Source organism: Poecilia latipinna, unplaced genomic scaffold (assembly GCF_001443285.1).
Source record: "Poecilia latipinna isolate Pla-1442-1.1 unplaced genomic scaffold, P_latipinna-1.0 Scaffold2274, whole genome shotgun sequence".
NCBI classification, from domain to species: domain Eukaryota; kingdom Metazoa; phylum Chordata; class Actinopteri; order Cyprinodontiformes; family Poeciliidae; genus Poecilia; species Poecilia latipinna.
In genome coordinates, this window is record NW_015114890.1 from 53,699 (window position 1) to 70,010 (window position 16,312).

Sequence of the window (16,312 nt, forward strand, 5' to 3'; positions counted from 1 at the left end):
CCCATTCGGTTTTTTTGGCCAAAACAAAATTTTAAAAAGCCCGACCTGGGTACACCCTTTTTTTTTTTTTTTTTTTTTTCCCAGGTGTTATAAAGTCACAGTGGCACCTTTGATGTTTCAATCTTATTTTATTGAAAAGCGCCGAACAATACCTGTGAAACAATCCAAGCTTGTTTTAACCGAACGAGGTGGTGCTCTCAAATATACGTGAAAGATTTTGCACATTCCTGTCCATGTTATTAAATTAACGAACAACAACAACAAAATGTCCTTTAATTATTTTATTTTTCATATTATGAAGGGGCTCTATTGTGTTTTCTGGTCACAAAGTGCCATTTTAAAGCACAATCAAGTAACTATGTTACCTTAAGTCAGTGGTTCCCAAACTTTTTCTTCTGCGCCCCCCCCAGTGGTTTCCAAACATTTTCTGCGCCCCCCCTATGGATTACAAATGGCTGTCTGGTTGAAACGACGTGTGTGACGGGGCGGGGGGGTTCAACTTTTTTGGGGGCAAAATGAATGTACGTAGGTGAAAATAAACACCAACATCGGTAGCCTACAAGGTACTTGTTAAGCTTAAGGTTCTGTATTGATATTAGCTAGTCATCTTTAGCTAACATTACCTGCATCCAACAGCTTTACTCAACTCAGTCGGTTAGTTTGGAGGGAAAAACTGTGAAAAGTTCTTTGCGTTTTGCTGGTTTGCTGCCGTGATTCTAACACAAACCTACGTAGCTCCACAGCAGCAGCAGGTCTCCTTCACAGGTGGAAACCCAGCGCAAGCGTCGCAGCGCTCATATTGCGTTTAAAGGCGGCTCGGAAAAACAGGTTACAACATGTTAACGGATTAAACAGTTTTAACTGATAAAAGTGACAGAGGACACAGATATGGGAAGTGTGGAAGCCTCTACTGTATCAAATTGACATAGGAATAACAGAGAGCTGGCCATTCTAAGGTAAAAACCCAGCGCATCCAGTGTTCATGTTTTGTTTTTGTTTTTCAACCAGACGGCTTCCCGCGCCCCCCCTGCAATGACACGGCGCCCCCCCTAGGGGGCGCGCCCCACAGTTTGGGAACCTCTGCCTTAAGTTGTTATAGAAAATGCCATATATTTCAAATGTGACTTTAAAGAAACATGACTTTGTAATTTAACGCCTTGAAATTGGGCCTCTGTCTCTTTAAGAAACTCCTGCTCTTTCTGAAGCTCCACCTTCAGAAAGTCGTCACAACATGGCTCCTCTATTAACACTTTAACAATGTTTTTAACCAGCATTTCACAGAGAGGCAGCTTCTATAATGAGCTCAGCTGATGTTCAGTTCTACCAGGTGTTTGCTAATTGCTGCTGGCTAGTCTGAAGGAGCTGAGTGGAGGAGGCTCGCTCTGTGAGGTGGAAGCTCAGAAGTTTGGAAACTGCAGATCAGAGGAGCTTCGTCCAGGAAGGTGGCCCTCGCTCCCCCCAATGGTTGCCATGGGAGATTAAAGCATTTCTCAAACATGCATGAAATAATCAAAGCAACACTCCAGGTATGTTTGGATGAGGGAATAACATTATAACATGATGCAAAAAAAAAAGGAAATTTTATGCACCACTGCCCTTTTAAAAACAAACTACAGTCTCTTACCAAAAATAAATTGCACAGAAGTATTTTTGCTTTAGCAAAATCCCAAGGTTTGATGTACATTGAGGACAAACTATGAAAACAATTTAAATCACCAACAAAGTGTCCTGAGTTTTAGCTTTCTTTGTAGTGCCAAAAAAATACACTCAAATGCAGAATCTTTTTGGCTATTTAAACGTAAAAATCTATAAAAATAAAAAAAATCTGCATCAGTTTACAGGACCAAGGCTTCATTTATGATTATCACGTCCTAAATGACCAACAATCTGTACTGCTGAAGCTTGAATTGTCTCAGTTAAAAGTCCCTTAAAAACTTTCTTGGAAATGGACCATAATGAGCGGTTTTCCAGTCACACCGACTCACGACTTTCTGATCCCAGGATGACTACTCTACCAATTACACTAAACTAAAGTGGATGTGTTAAATTTTAACACAAGACCACTGGACTTGAGAAAAGGACTCCTTCCATCTGGAGCCGACTGTAGTGGTTATAGCAGACAACTTAATGAGCTAAGGGTTGTTGGCAGCCACAGTGAGAAATTGTGAAAGGCTAAACATTGACATAAAGCTGAGGCAGCAGCAAAATCATGATTTGTCTTTAAAAATGTACTCCTTCCTATGCTATATATGTGTATTATGCAAAAATAAGTTTCCAAAAGCACGAAAAGATGCACTCTTTTGGTGTAGATAGAATAGGCTATCTAGACCTAATGATGAGTGATGATGAGAGCACATCATCACAGATATAAAGTCCTTACACTGGCTCCCTGTAGCTCATAGAATAGACTTTAAAACACTTTTGTTAGTTTTTAAACCATTTAACGACATAGCGCCAAAATACATTGAAGATCTGTTGTTGTGTCAACCTGACCAACCACTCTGGTATTCTGGTTCTAGACTACTAGAACCAAACATGGACAACCAACATTCAGTATCTTTGCACCACAAATCTGGAGCTTCCAGAAAACAGCTGACACACAGTTCCTTTAATCCAGCGCTCAGGAGGAGCGTGGTAAATGCCACGGTTGGACAGCAGGGAAACAGAGGTCGGGAGGGAGACTGTCCTGTCAGACCGTCAGTTCCCAGAACTACGCAAAGAAAAGATTGTAGAAGCACACATGAGGTCAGTGTGACCTCTTTGGACCACAACAGAGTAAAAGACTCATGGGGTCCAAATGGCCACATTTCTTAAGACCGTGGGAAAGTTAAACTAAAGGCTAAAACCCCACCTGTTTAGAGTTACTTTTGAACAAGTAAGTTGAACATTTAAATTTAAATTTAATTTAAATTTAAATTAAATTTAAATTAAATTTAAATTTAAATTTAATTGTGATGACATCCTACAGTCATCACAATTGATGACTGTAGGATGTTTTTATGATATAGACCTGCCCTGTTGCTGAAATTTGCTACACAAATAAACTTGAATTGAAAAGTGTAAGCTTTTGTTGTTCTGTTGCTTATTTGGGAGGTGCTAATATTTAAAGTTCAAAATTAAATTCAGCACACATCAGTTTTGCAACTGTCTAACAATTGTCCAGATGTACGCGTTGACCTGCTGACCGATAGGACAGGTTTTATCAAAGATCACCTCTGAAGCTCACTAGATTCTCTCTTCAAGCCTCTGATGAAGACAGGCAACAAAGAGAGCAGAGGAAGAGTGCTGAGGCTGCAGAATTACCGAGTGGTTTAGTGGCCGCTGTAATAATACTTAGACTGGTGGTTAATCTGCTCTAGGCAAGGGGAAAAAAGCCTCTCTAGCTGATCCTCTACCCTCCATCCTGCCATCATCTTCATCATCACCACGGCAGCTTCATAAGCCTCAGCATGTACCAGTAATGTGACGGCAGTGGGTTTATGCGTGGATGCTCACTGGAGGAGGGTCGCCTTGCTCTATCCAAAACCACAGAACCCGGTTTTTTTTTACCGTGTGGTCCACTGATTTATGAAGATCCGCCCGACGGGAGGCAAATTGTCTTCAAGGGCAAATGAGTAATCCGGCTACATGGAGGTCTAAACCTGCTTAAAACAAGCTCGAAAAACAGATGGGTATTTGTTTATGTGTGCCTGTGTGCAGAATTACCTTAATTTGCTGCCGCCGCAGAGTTGCCACTTCTCTGATGTCCCTGAAGGGCTGCAGAAGGTAGTGGTACAGCTGAGTCGTCGCCTCCAGCAGCTCGCCGTACGCCTCGTCCTCCTCGGGGTACACCTGCAGCAGCTCCACCATGCTGTCCGTGGCCTTGTGCTTGTCCAACACCTGGGACAAAGCACACGGGACAGAGGCTTGAAAAGTGGACCACGAACCACCCTCAATGTTGAAAAATGGTTTGAATTCATTAAAAAAGTGCATTTGGAGAGTTGTAGGTTGGCTCCAATGCTCATGCTGACGCCTCACAGCAAAGTTAGAGCAACAAGTTATGTAAGCAAACTTAAAATAAGTCACTTTTTAAATTTTACAATCAAGATCCTACAATGGAGCTTTAGGGTTAAACTAAGGAAAAAGAAAAAATTAAATGACAAAATTACAAGAAGTCATAATATTACAAGAATAACATATTATTGTCATGAAGTGGGGTTGTAGGTGGTGAGGAGAGACGCTGAGACCCAGGTTATGGTGATGAAGAAGATGAATATATTTAATGATGATGCTCACAGTCCAAAAACAGGCAGCACGGCAGAAAGACAGGCACACAGCCAAATACCGGTAGCAACTGATACACAGGACTGAAACGAGAGCTAACGCTATCCAGGACTAAACAGTTATAATGGAGTGAACATACAAAACTGAGACGTTAGACATTGACAAACGACAAGGACCCGACGAGGAACACAGACAACAGGTGGGTTTAAATACACACGGGGTAATTAAGGAAACGAGACACACCTGGGGATCAATCAACGGGGAGGACAGGACAGAGACTCACAGGGAAACAGGAAAACATAGAAAAACTCAAAATAAACACAGATCATGACAATTATGAGACTAAAGTCATAGCATTATACAAAATAACATCATTACAAGAATAAAGTCGTATGGGAAACATAAGGATAAAGTCATTATAATATAAGAAAAGTCATATTTCAAGAATAAAGTCATACGAAGACTTTATTCCCATAATACTATGACTTTATTGCCATTATTTCAACTTTATTCTTGTGTTATTATTCCTGTACGATTTTATTCTCGTAATGTTATGACTTTTTTCTATAATCGTAGAATAAATAGCTGACTTTATCCTTGATTTTTGTCAGTATCAATTTTTTTATTATTGTTTATTGTTCAGACCCAAGGGTACAGACAATGTGCCTTTATTATATGTATGCTCAATAAAATTTGCTTTATTTTTCTCATATTCCTTCGATGTAGAACATGAAGCTGAAGTCCATGTTTGGAGGAAAGAGTAAATTTCTCACTCACCTGCTTCATATATAAGGGGCTTACATAAAGCACATCAACCAGGATCACTGATTGCTACACATTCTGGACGATTATTCCCCTAGATTACATTTGGCCACATTCCCAGACATTTTTGAACTATATATAGTGCTTTAACTCACTGCCCTCTTAGTGATCATCTGAGCTGCATTAGTGGCTTTAGGACAAACATGTTTACTCAGCCTTTACTCTGATTAATACGCCGCCATGTAAACGGCATTTCTTGATTACTGTAACTGAAATAGATCATTATCAGGGTAAAAAAAAGAGAGATTTCAGACTCACTTGATAACATTAATAACACCAATATGTCACATGACAGTTTCTACATCATCCTGCAACGCATGCTGTTGTTTCAGGGTTTAATCTGTGTGAACACTTCATTACATTTAGTAAAGGACATTTTTACTTATGAAATCCTCAACACCAGGGCCGGATTTAGGAGGATGTGGGCCTCTGGGCTACAGAGTTAAAGGGGGTTTTGGGGACTTAACCAACAGAGTTTAATATAACCATAGTAGACTGAGGGCTAAGTATGTACGAACTTAAGGATTTTTAGGATTTGTAAGCAGGAAAGTTGAATTTTCTAATATGATCTTTATACAAGTTGTTTTGTAAATTACTTGTAAACATAAAGCAGTTTCTTGAAATGGTTTCATTTCACAAAAAAATACTGAAAATAATCCAAAACATTATTGTATTGCACGTGGTAAATTGATGGCGCGTGTTAAGCGGACCGAAGACGACATAAAACGTAGCTGGTGCTACATCTAACGTTCTTGTAGTCAAGGGTAACGCTATAGTTAAAAAGTTGCTAGTGATCCACTGTCACGTGCCAAGCCCCTCCCCCTCCTGAAACACAAACACCCAAAAAAATGAACATAAACATTTATTAATATCAGCCCAGTTCTACTTATCAGACCCTTACCAATATGTTAAAAAATTATGAACATCTGTTAGTACCAGTGTAGACGCAAATAGATCATGCTTCCCTAATTAAACTACCTTTCCATTTCAGAGAAAATAAACTGGCAAATAAAATAAAAATTGTGATTCAGGAGCAAACTCATTAAAGTATTGCATTCCAACCTTCTAGTTAAGGAAATAGTTTAAAGCTGCAGTATGTTGCAGGGTGAGCGTGAGAGTGATTGACAGCGCTAAGACCCTCCTCCTGGCTCTGATTGGTTGTTTCTGACCGAGTAGAGTATTTCTGCAATTAGTACTCGGAGCAGTGGGAGAAGGCAGAAGAGTTCATTTTACATGAATGAACATTTTGAACAAATATGTAAAAAAAAAAAAAAAAAAAGAAAGAAAAAAGTTTAATACTACAGCTTTAAGTTATGGCAAGAACGCGTTCAGTTAAGTGCCAATTTTTAACAAGTTATGTGTTCATAGAGTGGTTTACCTTACTTTGTTCTATGTTCTTTGGAGCTTGTATTTTTCTGCCGACTCTAATCCATTTTATAACAGATAAACTCTAATCCTAATTTTTTTTTAATTATTTAAAACTTAATTTTAAATTGGCTCCAATTTGAACTAAATGCAGTCTGAAACAATGGCTACCTCAAAGCAAGGAATAAAAAAAAAAACCTTTCAACAAGCACAAAGACTCAGCCTGGGAGGATTTGTAAGTACATGCTCATTAATGTGTAGCCAGGAATGATATCACAAAACACATTTTTGAGAAAAAACCCAAAAAAAAAAAAAAAAAAAAAAAACAACCACTGATCCTGACTGCTACTGATTCATACCATATGTTCAACAATCCACAGACTGTTCATTGTTCTTAAAAACGCCACTAAGTCGAGCTTTTGTTTAGGGCTCTCAGAAACCAGCTTCTTTGATTCAAACTGCGTAACACATCTCCTCTACTTCTGCTTCAGACGCGGCACTGAAAGTATCACCGTCCAACAATCATCTGAAGAGGCGAATAAACTGCTCCTCTATCTGCCACAGATATGAATGACGACTTTTATATCAACTCTGAGCTGATTTTCCTAAGCCCATCTACACTGTGACATACACTGCCCGATTCAGCTCCAACACTGCCCCTACTGTTTACCTTGGCCCTGGGTTTCCCTGGTAACCGCTGACCAGCCCCACACCCCGCTAGCCAGGAAACCCCCTGAGCTAAATGAGCCAAGAAGTCACACAGGATAGGATTTGGAAAAGTCTACTTTTAAAGTGTTATTACATCATTTAGAATCAATATGAAATATGAGTTCAAAGACTGGAAAAATGATGAATAAGTTATTGTTCCACTTCACTTCAACAGCATAGAGACGTGATGCCTACAAAACGAGGAAAAAAAAAAAGCGCCATTAGCCAACTCAAAGCTCATGAGCTCAAAGTTAATGAGGCTCACTTGCAACAAGTTAGCCGGCAGGTTTGGATTCGTGTTTTAAAAGCACTTTTACAAAGGTACAATTTTACAAGCTAAGTTTAGCATTAAAGGCAACAAAAGCCCTCCGCAAAAGCGCGGAGGACGTAATTAGAAGATCTTCCTCTCGGTGATATACAGACCCCATCATTAAGACCGGTTCCTGTTGGCAATAAATCTGTTCTGTCTTACGCCGCAGTAGTTTTCTTCTCTTCGTGCCTTTTAATTGAAATACAACACAGGAAAGAGAAGGCCTTCACTTTCTTTCATGCAGACTGAACAGGCCTCCTCAAAGATGGAATGCTTCCTGAAAGACAGTAAATGTAACGTCTGTCGCCGCTGAATTAACACGAATATCTGCACAAAATGTAGTTAGTTGATTTATGCGGATGTTTGAAAAGCAAAAAAAGAAAAAAGGAGATGTATTTCCAACTGGAAACTCAGAACACCGAGCAATTAAACAAATTACCTACAAAGAACTAACGTCCTAAAACGGCTTTTGGAAATGTTGGGTGTAAGTGGGTAACCCAGTTTAAAAAGGAAAGTTAGAGAATGGCAGCTGCTCATCTCTGTAAAGTTAACAAGGTAGGTAACAAGGAGATAGGCCACATAAACACAACTAAATAAATCTTATCAATTTCAGAATGTTCTAAAAGCCCGTGGAAGGAGAACAAAAGCCATGTAGTAGTAGAGCCAAAGTAGGACTATTTGCTTCTTTCTTCACTCAACTTTAGACAATATTGCAAAATTAATCATTTTAAATCACCCAGAAATCACGGCACGGCTTGTTTCAACAAGGAAAACAAAAATGTAGCAATTTTAATTAAATTTCAACTCTATGAAGAGCTGATCCAAACACAGTATGTTTAAGGAAAAGCAGTGGGTCAAATATGGTTCCTTGGGGAATCCCACTTGAGAAGGTAGCTGATGTTGTTGAAACAACCCTGCAGTCTCCCGGTCCTTCGTCTGTCAAATCTGATTGAACAGACGAAGAAAAATATCCCTCCGTTGCCAACACATCAATAAACAGGCTAATAAGATCCAAAGTCCCAAAACAGAACTCCCCAAATTATAATGGATGCTTTAAAATGTTGAAAAGTGCTGATTCTGTAGAATGACTTTACATGCCCAGTAGGCAAAATCTAAATAAATTGTGAACACATAAAATTGAGTGCAAGTCTGACAGAATAAAATACACCCACATTTCCCCAAAGTGACGTTAGCGATGTGAACAAAAGGTCACGGTGAGTGGCTGCATCATTATACAAAAAGCAAGACCAAACCTTCATTCAGGAGACAGACGTTCATACATTTGTGAATTAATGACAATTAGGGATTAGATCTAGAGAAATTTTAAATCCTGTAAAACTGAAATCCTCTCCAACTCAGAAACGTATTGTATTTTTATGATGCAATACTGATTTAAAAATTTTAGCTTTTGATTCATGAGGAAGTTGTTCTGTAGCCCTGGTGCAATACAACAAAGTCCTTTACTCTTCATATAAAGTACTTTGAGAGTCTATGTTCTATATCTAAAACAACTAATAAAGTTTAGTTTATAAGACTACTACATTATCACATTTTTTGCACTACATAAAAACCATAAATATCTGAGTAAGCCATTAATCTATAACTATTAGCTTTTAAAGCACGAACTTCACTGCTGATAAGCTGTTGGTCTGGGTTTCTTTAGTAACAGGTCAGAGATAAGGGAAAACGGTCAAAGTGACTGTGGTCAATGATCAACAGATACACGGAGGGGATGCGTGGTCTTAGACCACCGGTCCATCCTGTCCCGGATATCTGAGAGAGCAAGGTCTGGACACTGACACGGTCTGTCAGTGTGATGGTGATAAGACCAGACAGCGCAGCGATTTCATAAAAATAACACAAGTATTTTAAGTCTGCAGCTGCTCCAGAACTTTAACGAACCAATCAGGGGAAAGTTGGTGTTGATTTAAATGGAAAGTAAAAACATCTTAGCAGGAAATATTCTATATTTTCCCCTAATATATAACCAGAATGCGTGCTGATTAATATTGCAACTCAAATTATAATGATTACCCAATAAAGCTGGAAAACTGCAGATTGATTTCGGAGATGTGTTGCTAAATTTACGGACATCAACCAGCAGCTCCGTTTAACCAAAGTAAACTAGTCTGTCCTCTTTCTTATCCTGTCTCAACAGGATTAGACCCTTCATAGCAGCAGCTCCGGGTCAGAACAGCCTCGCACCGCCTACAGTAAGCGTTTATTAGGAACGGACTTACTGAACTGGAAAACAGAAAAACATGTACAATCCAATAAAATAGAGTAAATATTATCTCTGCTGTTGCTGAGTTTCGCTTGACTGTTGTATTGTGCTGCGTTTCTGATGACAGAAACCTTCCAGGATAAAGACACTTGTGTCATAAAAGAAGGCAGCGTCTAATGGATCGCCTACTTTAAAGTAGCATTACGTAAAAATCGACTTTTACTAGCTTTACACGTTATGATGCTATTCCCTCATCAAAGAAACATTAACATTGTTAAGAAACATTAACATTGTTTCTTTCATGCATGTTTGAGAAATTCTTTAATCTCCCATGCAAAACACCTGGATGGACCTAGCTCCGCCTTCAAGGACAAAGCTCCTCCTTTGGCATGCAGCGTAAGCTTCTGAGCTTTGGCCTCACAGAGCACTTCTCCCCTGCTCAGTTCCTTCAGACTAGCCAGCAGCAATTAGCAAACACCTGTTGGAAAAGGACATCTGCTGAGCTCATTGCACTACTACTGCTCAGTGAAATCCTGGCAAGAAAATTAAAGGTTTAATAGAGGAGCCATGTTGTCATTACTTTCTAAAGGTAGAGTCTCAGAAAGAGCAGGAGTTTCTTAAAGAGACATAGACCCAATTTCAAGAAATTAAATGACAAAGTCAAATTTTTAAAGTCATATTTGATTTATGTAACAACTGAAGGTAGCATAGTTAATTGATAGTGCTATAAAATTGCACTATATGCCTGGAAAATACATTATGCTGCCCCTTTAATAATCAACAAGTGAGTTTATATATATTAAAAGAGAAGAGAATTTCCAAAAAGTGCACCATGTCTATCTGATGTCGTCTGTTCAATTTGCTCTTAAATGTGTTAGTTCCACATAAAAACATCTCAACTTCACCTGTGCCATACATTAGAAATTCAACCTGAAACATAAGAGGTATATATATATCTTATATTTTATTTCTAACATATCTGTATCAGTCCAATATGTAAACCAGGAGCTGATATTAATGTATATTAATTTCCTTCTTGTTGCCATTAATGACTAGATATTGTTATTGTAAAACCAAGACAATTATGGACTGCAGCAGCACCTATAAAACTGTTATAACAAACTGTGTTCAGTCAGAGGCTTCTTCAGAACCACAGCAATTCAGACCTCTACAGGAAACCGTTCTTGCCCACAGCCATCTCCATCTAGAATGACTCTTTGAAGAAAATTGCATGAACAATAACATTCCTATCAGCCGTAACATGTTAACATCAGATATCAATATCAGCCCAAAAATCAGAGGTCATCCCTCTGATGACGAAACGGGTTTGAGGTTAAAAAATGCAAATATAGAAGTTGCCAAGAGAACTCACACGACACATCATGAGATCAAGTAATGAGGTCAACAATAAAACAACTGATCAACAAATGTGATCCAAAAGAAATGATCACTTTTTAGTAATTTTATAAGAAAAATGCAACTGAAAAGCAGCTGTAGAAGTCATACATTGTATCGGAACTGCTTGCTTCTTAATGCAGGTTAAGCCTATCACAGAAAATGACCTGATAAAACAAGTCACAGTCTGCTCTAAAAAAAAAAGTCTGTCAGAAAAGTGGCGTCGCATATAAACCTAAAAGTGAGTCACTTCGTCATCGTGTAGGTTATTTTGGGCCTGACCGAGCCCTCACACAGCTGTTTGTGAATCAAACAGATGAACAAAGCCAGGATGATGAAAGACTTGCAGTTGGCTTCGTTTCTGCCCCCCGCCCGCCCATCTCTACCCCCAAGGACCATCTTTATAACTGGGTTGTTACCTGGCTTTCACAGACTCTTGTAAAACTACTTCACATTTTGTTCTGGAACAAGCAGAAACCTAATTAATCGTGTTTGGTCATTTTGTAAACCAATGCAACCAGGTAGATAATTGTGAAAGGGAAGGTATAGAATCCAAGGTCTGGAAAGGTTTTTTTTTTTGTTTGTTTGTTTGTTTTGTTTGTTTTGTTTTTGTTTTAATCTGAAAGCGTCCTTTAAAGAATGGAATGGACGCGAGAAACGTGGTGGTGGCTTCACAGCTTCTTGTGTTTGTGAGTTTTAATTCAGTTTGTCATATTCAAAATATTTAAAAAAGTATTTGCTTGAATATTTATGACTGTGTGTGATTTTTTTATACATAAGATACTTTAAAAAAATCAGAATAAACAATTCAATTCCTTTTTAAAAAATAAGAAAACAAACACTTTATTATATACAATAACCGTATTTTAGTGTATGCTTGATTATTTCTAGCAAAGGATTCATTTGTAACTAGAAAATATTTCTTACATCAATATGTGAAAAACTGTAGAACATAGAGCTGAGCTGATAGATAGATAGATAGATAGATAGATAGATAGATAGATAGATAGATAGATAGATAGATAGATAGATAGATAGATAGATATTACTTGAGGAATTCTAAAAACATTTTTAAAGGCAAAATGATTTTTTTGTCTTAAATGGAAAATGTATATGTACTACTCCAGTTAATGATTAATCGATGACTAAATTAGTTGACGATTATCTCAATAATGGAGTCATCACGATTAATCTAATTAATCGTTTCAGCCCTAGTGTAAAACATGCAAATGTTAGAGGTCGATACAATAATCATAACTAAACATAAGCCAATCTGAAGCACGCTAGTACATTGTCCAAGGCTTGGACAAATGTCCTGTCTGGCCCACAAAGTTTTCGCTAACTCTGAATTAAGATGCTGCGTGTTTTTAGCTATATGGGATAACGGCGGCGACAGAGCCAACAGCTGCGTAACTCCACCTCCATTTGTTCTCCCTATGTTTCTATGCAACTTCCTTGTTACAATTCAGCCAACTGGAGTGGGATGTCTGGCCAGAGCAGATCATATTACTGCTCCGTGTGTGTGCTGCTGCAACAGATGGTAGACTATGCAAAGGGGGAGAGGGTGAGAGTGGGTGTCCGGAGAACAGGAGGCTCAATTAGGATACCTTATAAACACTGACAATAAACGGCACATATATGAGTTTTGACATAATTAAAATCACCTTAAATGATTATGTGTTTTTTATTATTATTATTATTAAGAATAAAAACTATGAGAAAAATAATCCCTTTACCTCCTGCATCCGCCTTTTGGCCGCCTCCAGCGCATCTTCGTAGCCTTTCTGCCTCAGCTCGCTCAGGCTCTCGTAGTACTCCTCCGTGTCGTCGCCCTCGGAGAAAAGCACCTGGGAGAGGATCTTCCAGCCGCAGGTGTCCAGGGCGTGACCCAGGTACACCTGCAGCTGGTAGCACAGCGCGTCCGTCTCCCGCTGCGACATCCCCGGGGCGCCGAACAGCACCGTCCACACGCCGGACTGCTCCTCCGGGAACGGGGGCAAGCAGGGCTCCAGATCCGAGTTGACGGCGCACAGCTGCTGGTGGGCCGCCCGCAGGTCTTGGAAGGAGAACAGGCCGGCCCAGCTGAAGTCCTCGCGGAGGCTGAGCTCACCGTCTCCCGGGTCTGCATCCTCGGGAGACGAAGGGACGTCCAGGATCTCCATGTCCATCTCCTTCGGCGTAACAATATTCCAGGATCCTAACGGGAGGCTGACGCACTCGAACGCCTTCAAGCCATCATCTTTTACAGTCTTTTTGTCTAAGGCTCTGGTGTTTGTTGTGGGTTTTCCTGTCGGGACAGAGTGCGGTCTAACTTTACCAGCTTGACAGGCTTCGTCTTTCTTCGCTTTGGCCGGACTTTTAGCAGCAGCAGCGGGGACAGGAAGCGCAGCCGCGGGGCTACAATCCAAGTCCAGAAAAGTGCTCCGTCTCTGGACGGTTCTGTTGTGACAGGTTATGGCGAACTTTCCCTCGATGTCGTTCCAGGCCACGATGAAAACAAATTTATGCCTCTCTTTCTCGTCGAACACTCTGGGTCGGACTGACACCCATCCGGACTCCAAATTATCCTCCATGGCGAATGACATCTCATCCGGCCTCAATCTGAATGCACAGATTGAGGTTGTTCGGAAATAATTTTGTTCTGACGTCGAGGCTAAGGGCTACTGCTAGTTGACGACAGCGACAGAAAGGGGGAAAAAATCCCTATCAGCGAGATTTCGCGTTGGAACAACAAAGGCTCTCCAGTTTAGTAAACCAGCTGTGTGCGTGAGCGCAGCGAAAACGCAGTCAACAATGTTCTCCCACCGAGCTCGAGGATTTGCGGTTCAGACAATAAGTTCAAGCGACCAAACGCGTTCCCAGACCTCGGTCTTTAAACGAGCAAAAACTCGGCTTCGTGTTGCCACACATAACGCCGGTTGCCATAACACCTGGCCGCTCACCTGGCCGAAGCTCGCGCTCACAGTACGCTTCTTTGTCCGTTCAGACAATACGGTCGCGCGACTCGGCTCTGCTCCCCGTGTCACGTGTGAGCTTCTGTTTACAAGCACAAGGTGCGTGCGCGTTTGTCAAATCCGGGGAGGGACTTAACACTCTGCATGCTATGTTCAGTGTCCACGATTTCATCGGGAAAAAACACATTTATTTATACTTTGAAAGTGTAACTTCAATTACAAAACGTATACTGTGAATCTAAAATAGTTTTTTTTTTTACTTACTTCTTTCTATGGATCTTTTTAAATTGTCTAACCTTATTTTGTTTTTCATGTTCTCCGCCATCTTATGTTTTACATTTTGACATGTAGGCCTACCCTACTCCAAGCAGAGGATTTTTGTCAGATTGGTGACCCCACTTCTCTGTGTCAGGGCAAACAAATTACCATGATGTACTAATTTTTATGAACTCAAATGCACCATAGACCTTATATAGATTAACACTAAATAGGATAAACAAATACATTTTGTAAAAGGTTTAGTCAAAGGTGTAGAATACACTTTTTACCACTGTTCGGGGCTATCCCATGTACCATGAAGGCATCATATGTTATGCCTTTTCTTATTTATGCTTAATTAAATATTTAACAAAGATAACACTATACTGCCAATATTTGCTATATTATTTTATGTAATTTACCTAAATATTCTTTAATATGCCTCAATCCCAGTCGGACTTTGTTAAACCTCTTTTTCTCCTTCAGCCGACGTGCACGAGGAGAATAAACATCTACACGTGGGCAAATCCGTGACGCAATTACGTACAGCACGTACTGTAAGCAAAAAGAAAAAAATGCATATATAGCAAGCAGAGTGGATCAAAAGACCTTTGACGACGTTTAAGCAAAAGTCAAATGTAAGCGTTTATTATTCACGTAGACTTCTTCGCCTCTAATGTAGTTGTTTCGTTTTTTATGTTGTTAATTTTGACGTCTGTGCTTTCTGATCTGTTTGTTGTTCAAAATGTTTTCTATTCAATCTGTTCATAGTTTGTTGTTTTTTGTTGTTGTTCAGACCTAGAGGCTATTACCAAATCTATGTTTTATATGTTCAATATAATTTATTAAAAATGTAAGCGTCTGTGCTTTGTCATACATGAACACAAGTTACACTTCTTTAGTCTTTATGCTCAATTATCTTCTGCTTTTATGATCACATCCCCCAAAAATCACATACAGTAGAGGAACAATGAAAATGTTTGCAGTGAAGATGTAAATTTGTGCATTTTGTTCTTTTATTTTATCTGATAGTGCGAGTGGAAAAACTCAAGTTGTTTCAGTGAGGTAAAATGTGTTTGGATACCAAGTGAGGGAAAAATAGCATGTTTTCCAGCAAGAAAACCCTTTTAATAGAAAAACACTCCATGTCATGTTACTAACTCTACACGAATAAACAGGAAATCAAAAACTCCCTCAGGACAGCCAAGTTTTAAAACATGCCCACATAGAGAGAGAGCATCTTAGCTTCACTGATTGTTCTCTTTTTGGAAAAAGGGATTTTACCCGTCAAGTTCTCTTTAACCCTTGTGCGTGCGAGGACTGAGGTAAATGTAGAGGACTGTGGAAAATGATACAAATTTTACTTGTGTGGGGTCGGTTGGACCCCATTTCTGGACACAAGGGTTAACTCTGGTGTGGGACCTAATGTAGAGTTTTAACCTCAACACAAAGACACTTAAACACGTCTTAATTTACGAAAAAGATCAAACTTTTTCACCACTTCTTCTTAAACTGTACAGGTGGAAAATAGAGTCCAGAATAGTGAGAGATACCGTTTATGTTTTGGTCTTTAAAGAAACTTTTCTACAAAGATATCACTATGTTGTCTATTTCACTGAAATCTCCCAAGTTTCTTGGGCCAATAAAATCATTTCTAAAAAGCAACAACAATTTTATTTTGAAACTTTAATTGAAATACTTTTTTGTCACCCATTTGCTTTGAACTTCACAATTTTGGGCCTTCATTGTAAAAAACTTGGACACAACTGATATAATTGATTGGGATTTTATATGATTGATTCACACAAAGTAGGCCATTGTTGTAAACTGTACAGAAAAATGGCTTTCAATTTTTTTATACAAGTAAAAAGATCTTGAAAAAAAGTGTGTCTTTTGAATTTGGCGTAATTTAGACTACCTTTAAATAAAATCCATTCCAAACAAGCTGTTCCTAATTGGTAAATAGAGTCCACATGTGTGTAATTTATCTCAGCTGCTCTTTGAAGGTTACAC

General features: G+C 39.3%; 1 protein-coding gene across 2 annotated transcripts in view; it reads right to left on the reverse strand.

The window, feature by feature from the left end:
• jmy (junction mediating and regulatory protein, p53 cofactor) overlaps window positions 1–15,175 on the reverse strand; it is a 28,847-nt gene extending 13,672 nt beyond the window's left edge. The window contains exons 1-2 of one of the 2 annotated variants that reach the window (XM_015018447.1): window positions 12,824–15,175; window positions 3,706–3,879 (exon numbers count right to left, since the gene is read on the reverse strand). In XM_015018447.1, coding sequence (XP_014873933.1) covers window positions 3,706–3,879; window positions 12,824–13,672 — 1,023 coding nt within the window. In that variant the 5' untranslated portion in view covers window positions 13,673–15,175. The remainder of the gene's footprint in view (window positions 1–3,705; window positions 3,880–12,823) is intronic. The other variant, XM_015018449.1, reaches the window with a different exon arrangement.
• Window positions 15,176–16,312: the final 1,137 nt, after the last annotated feature.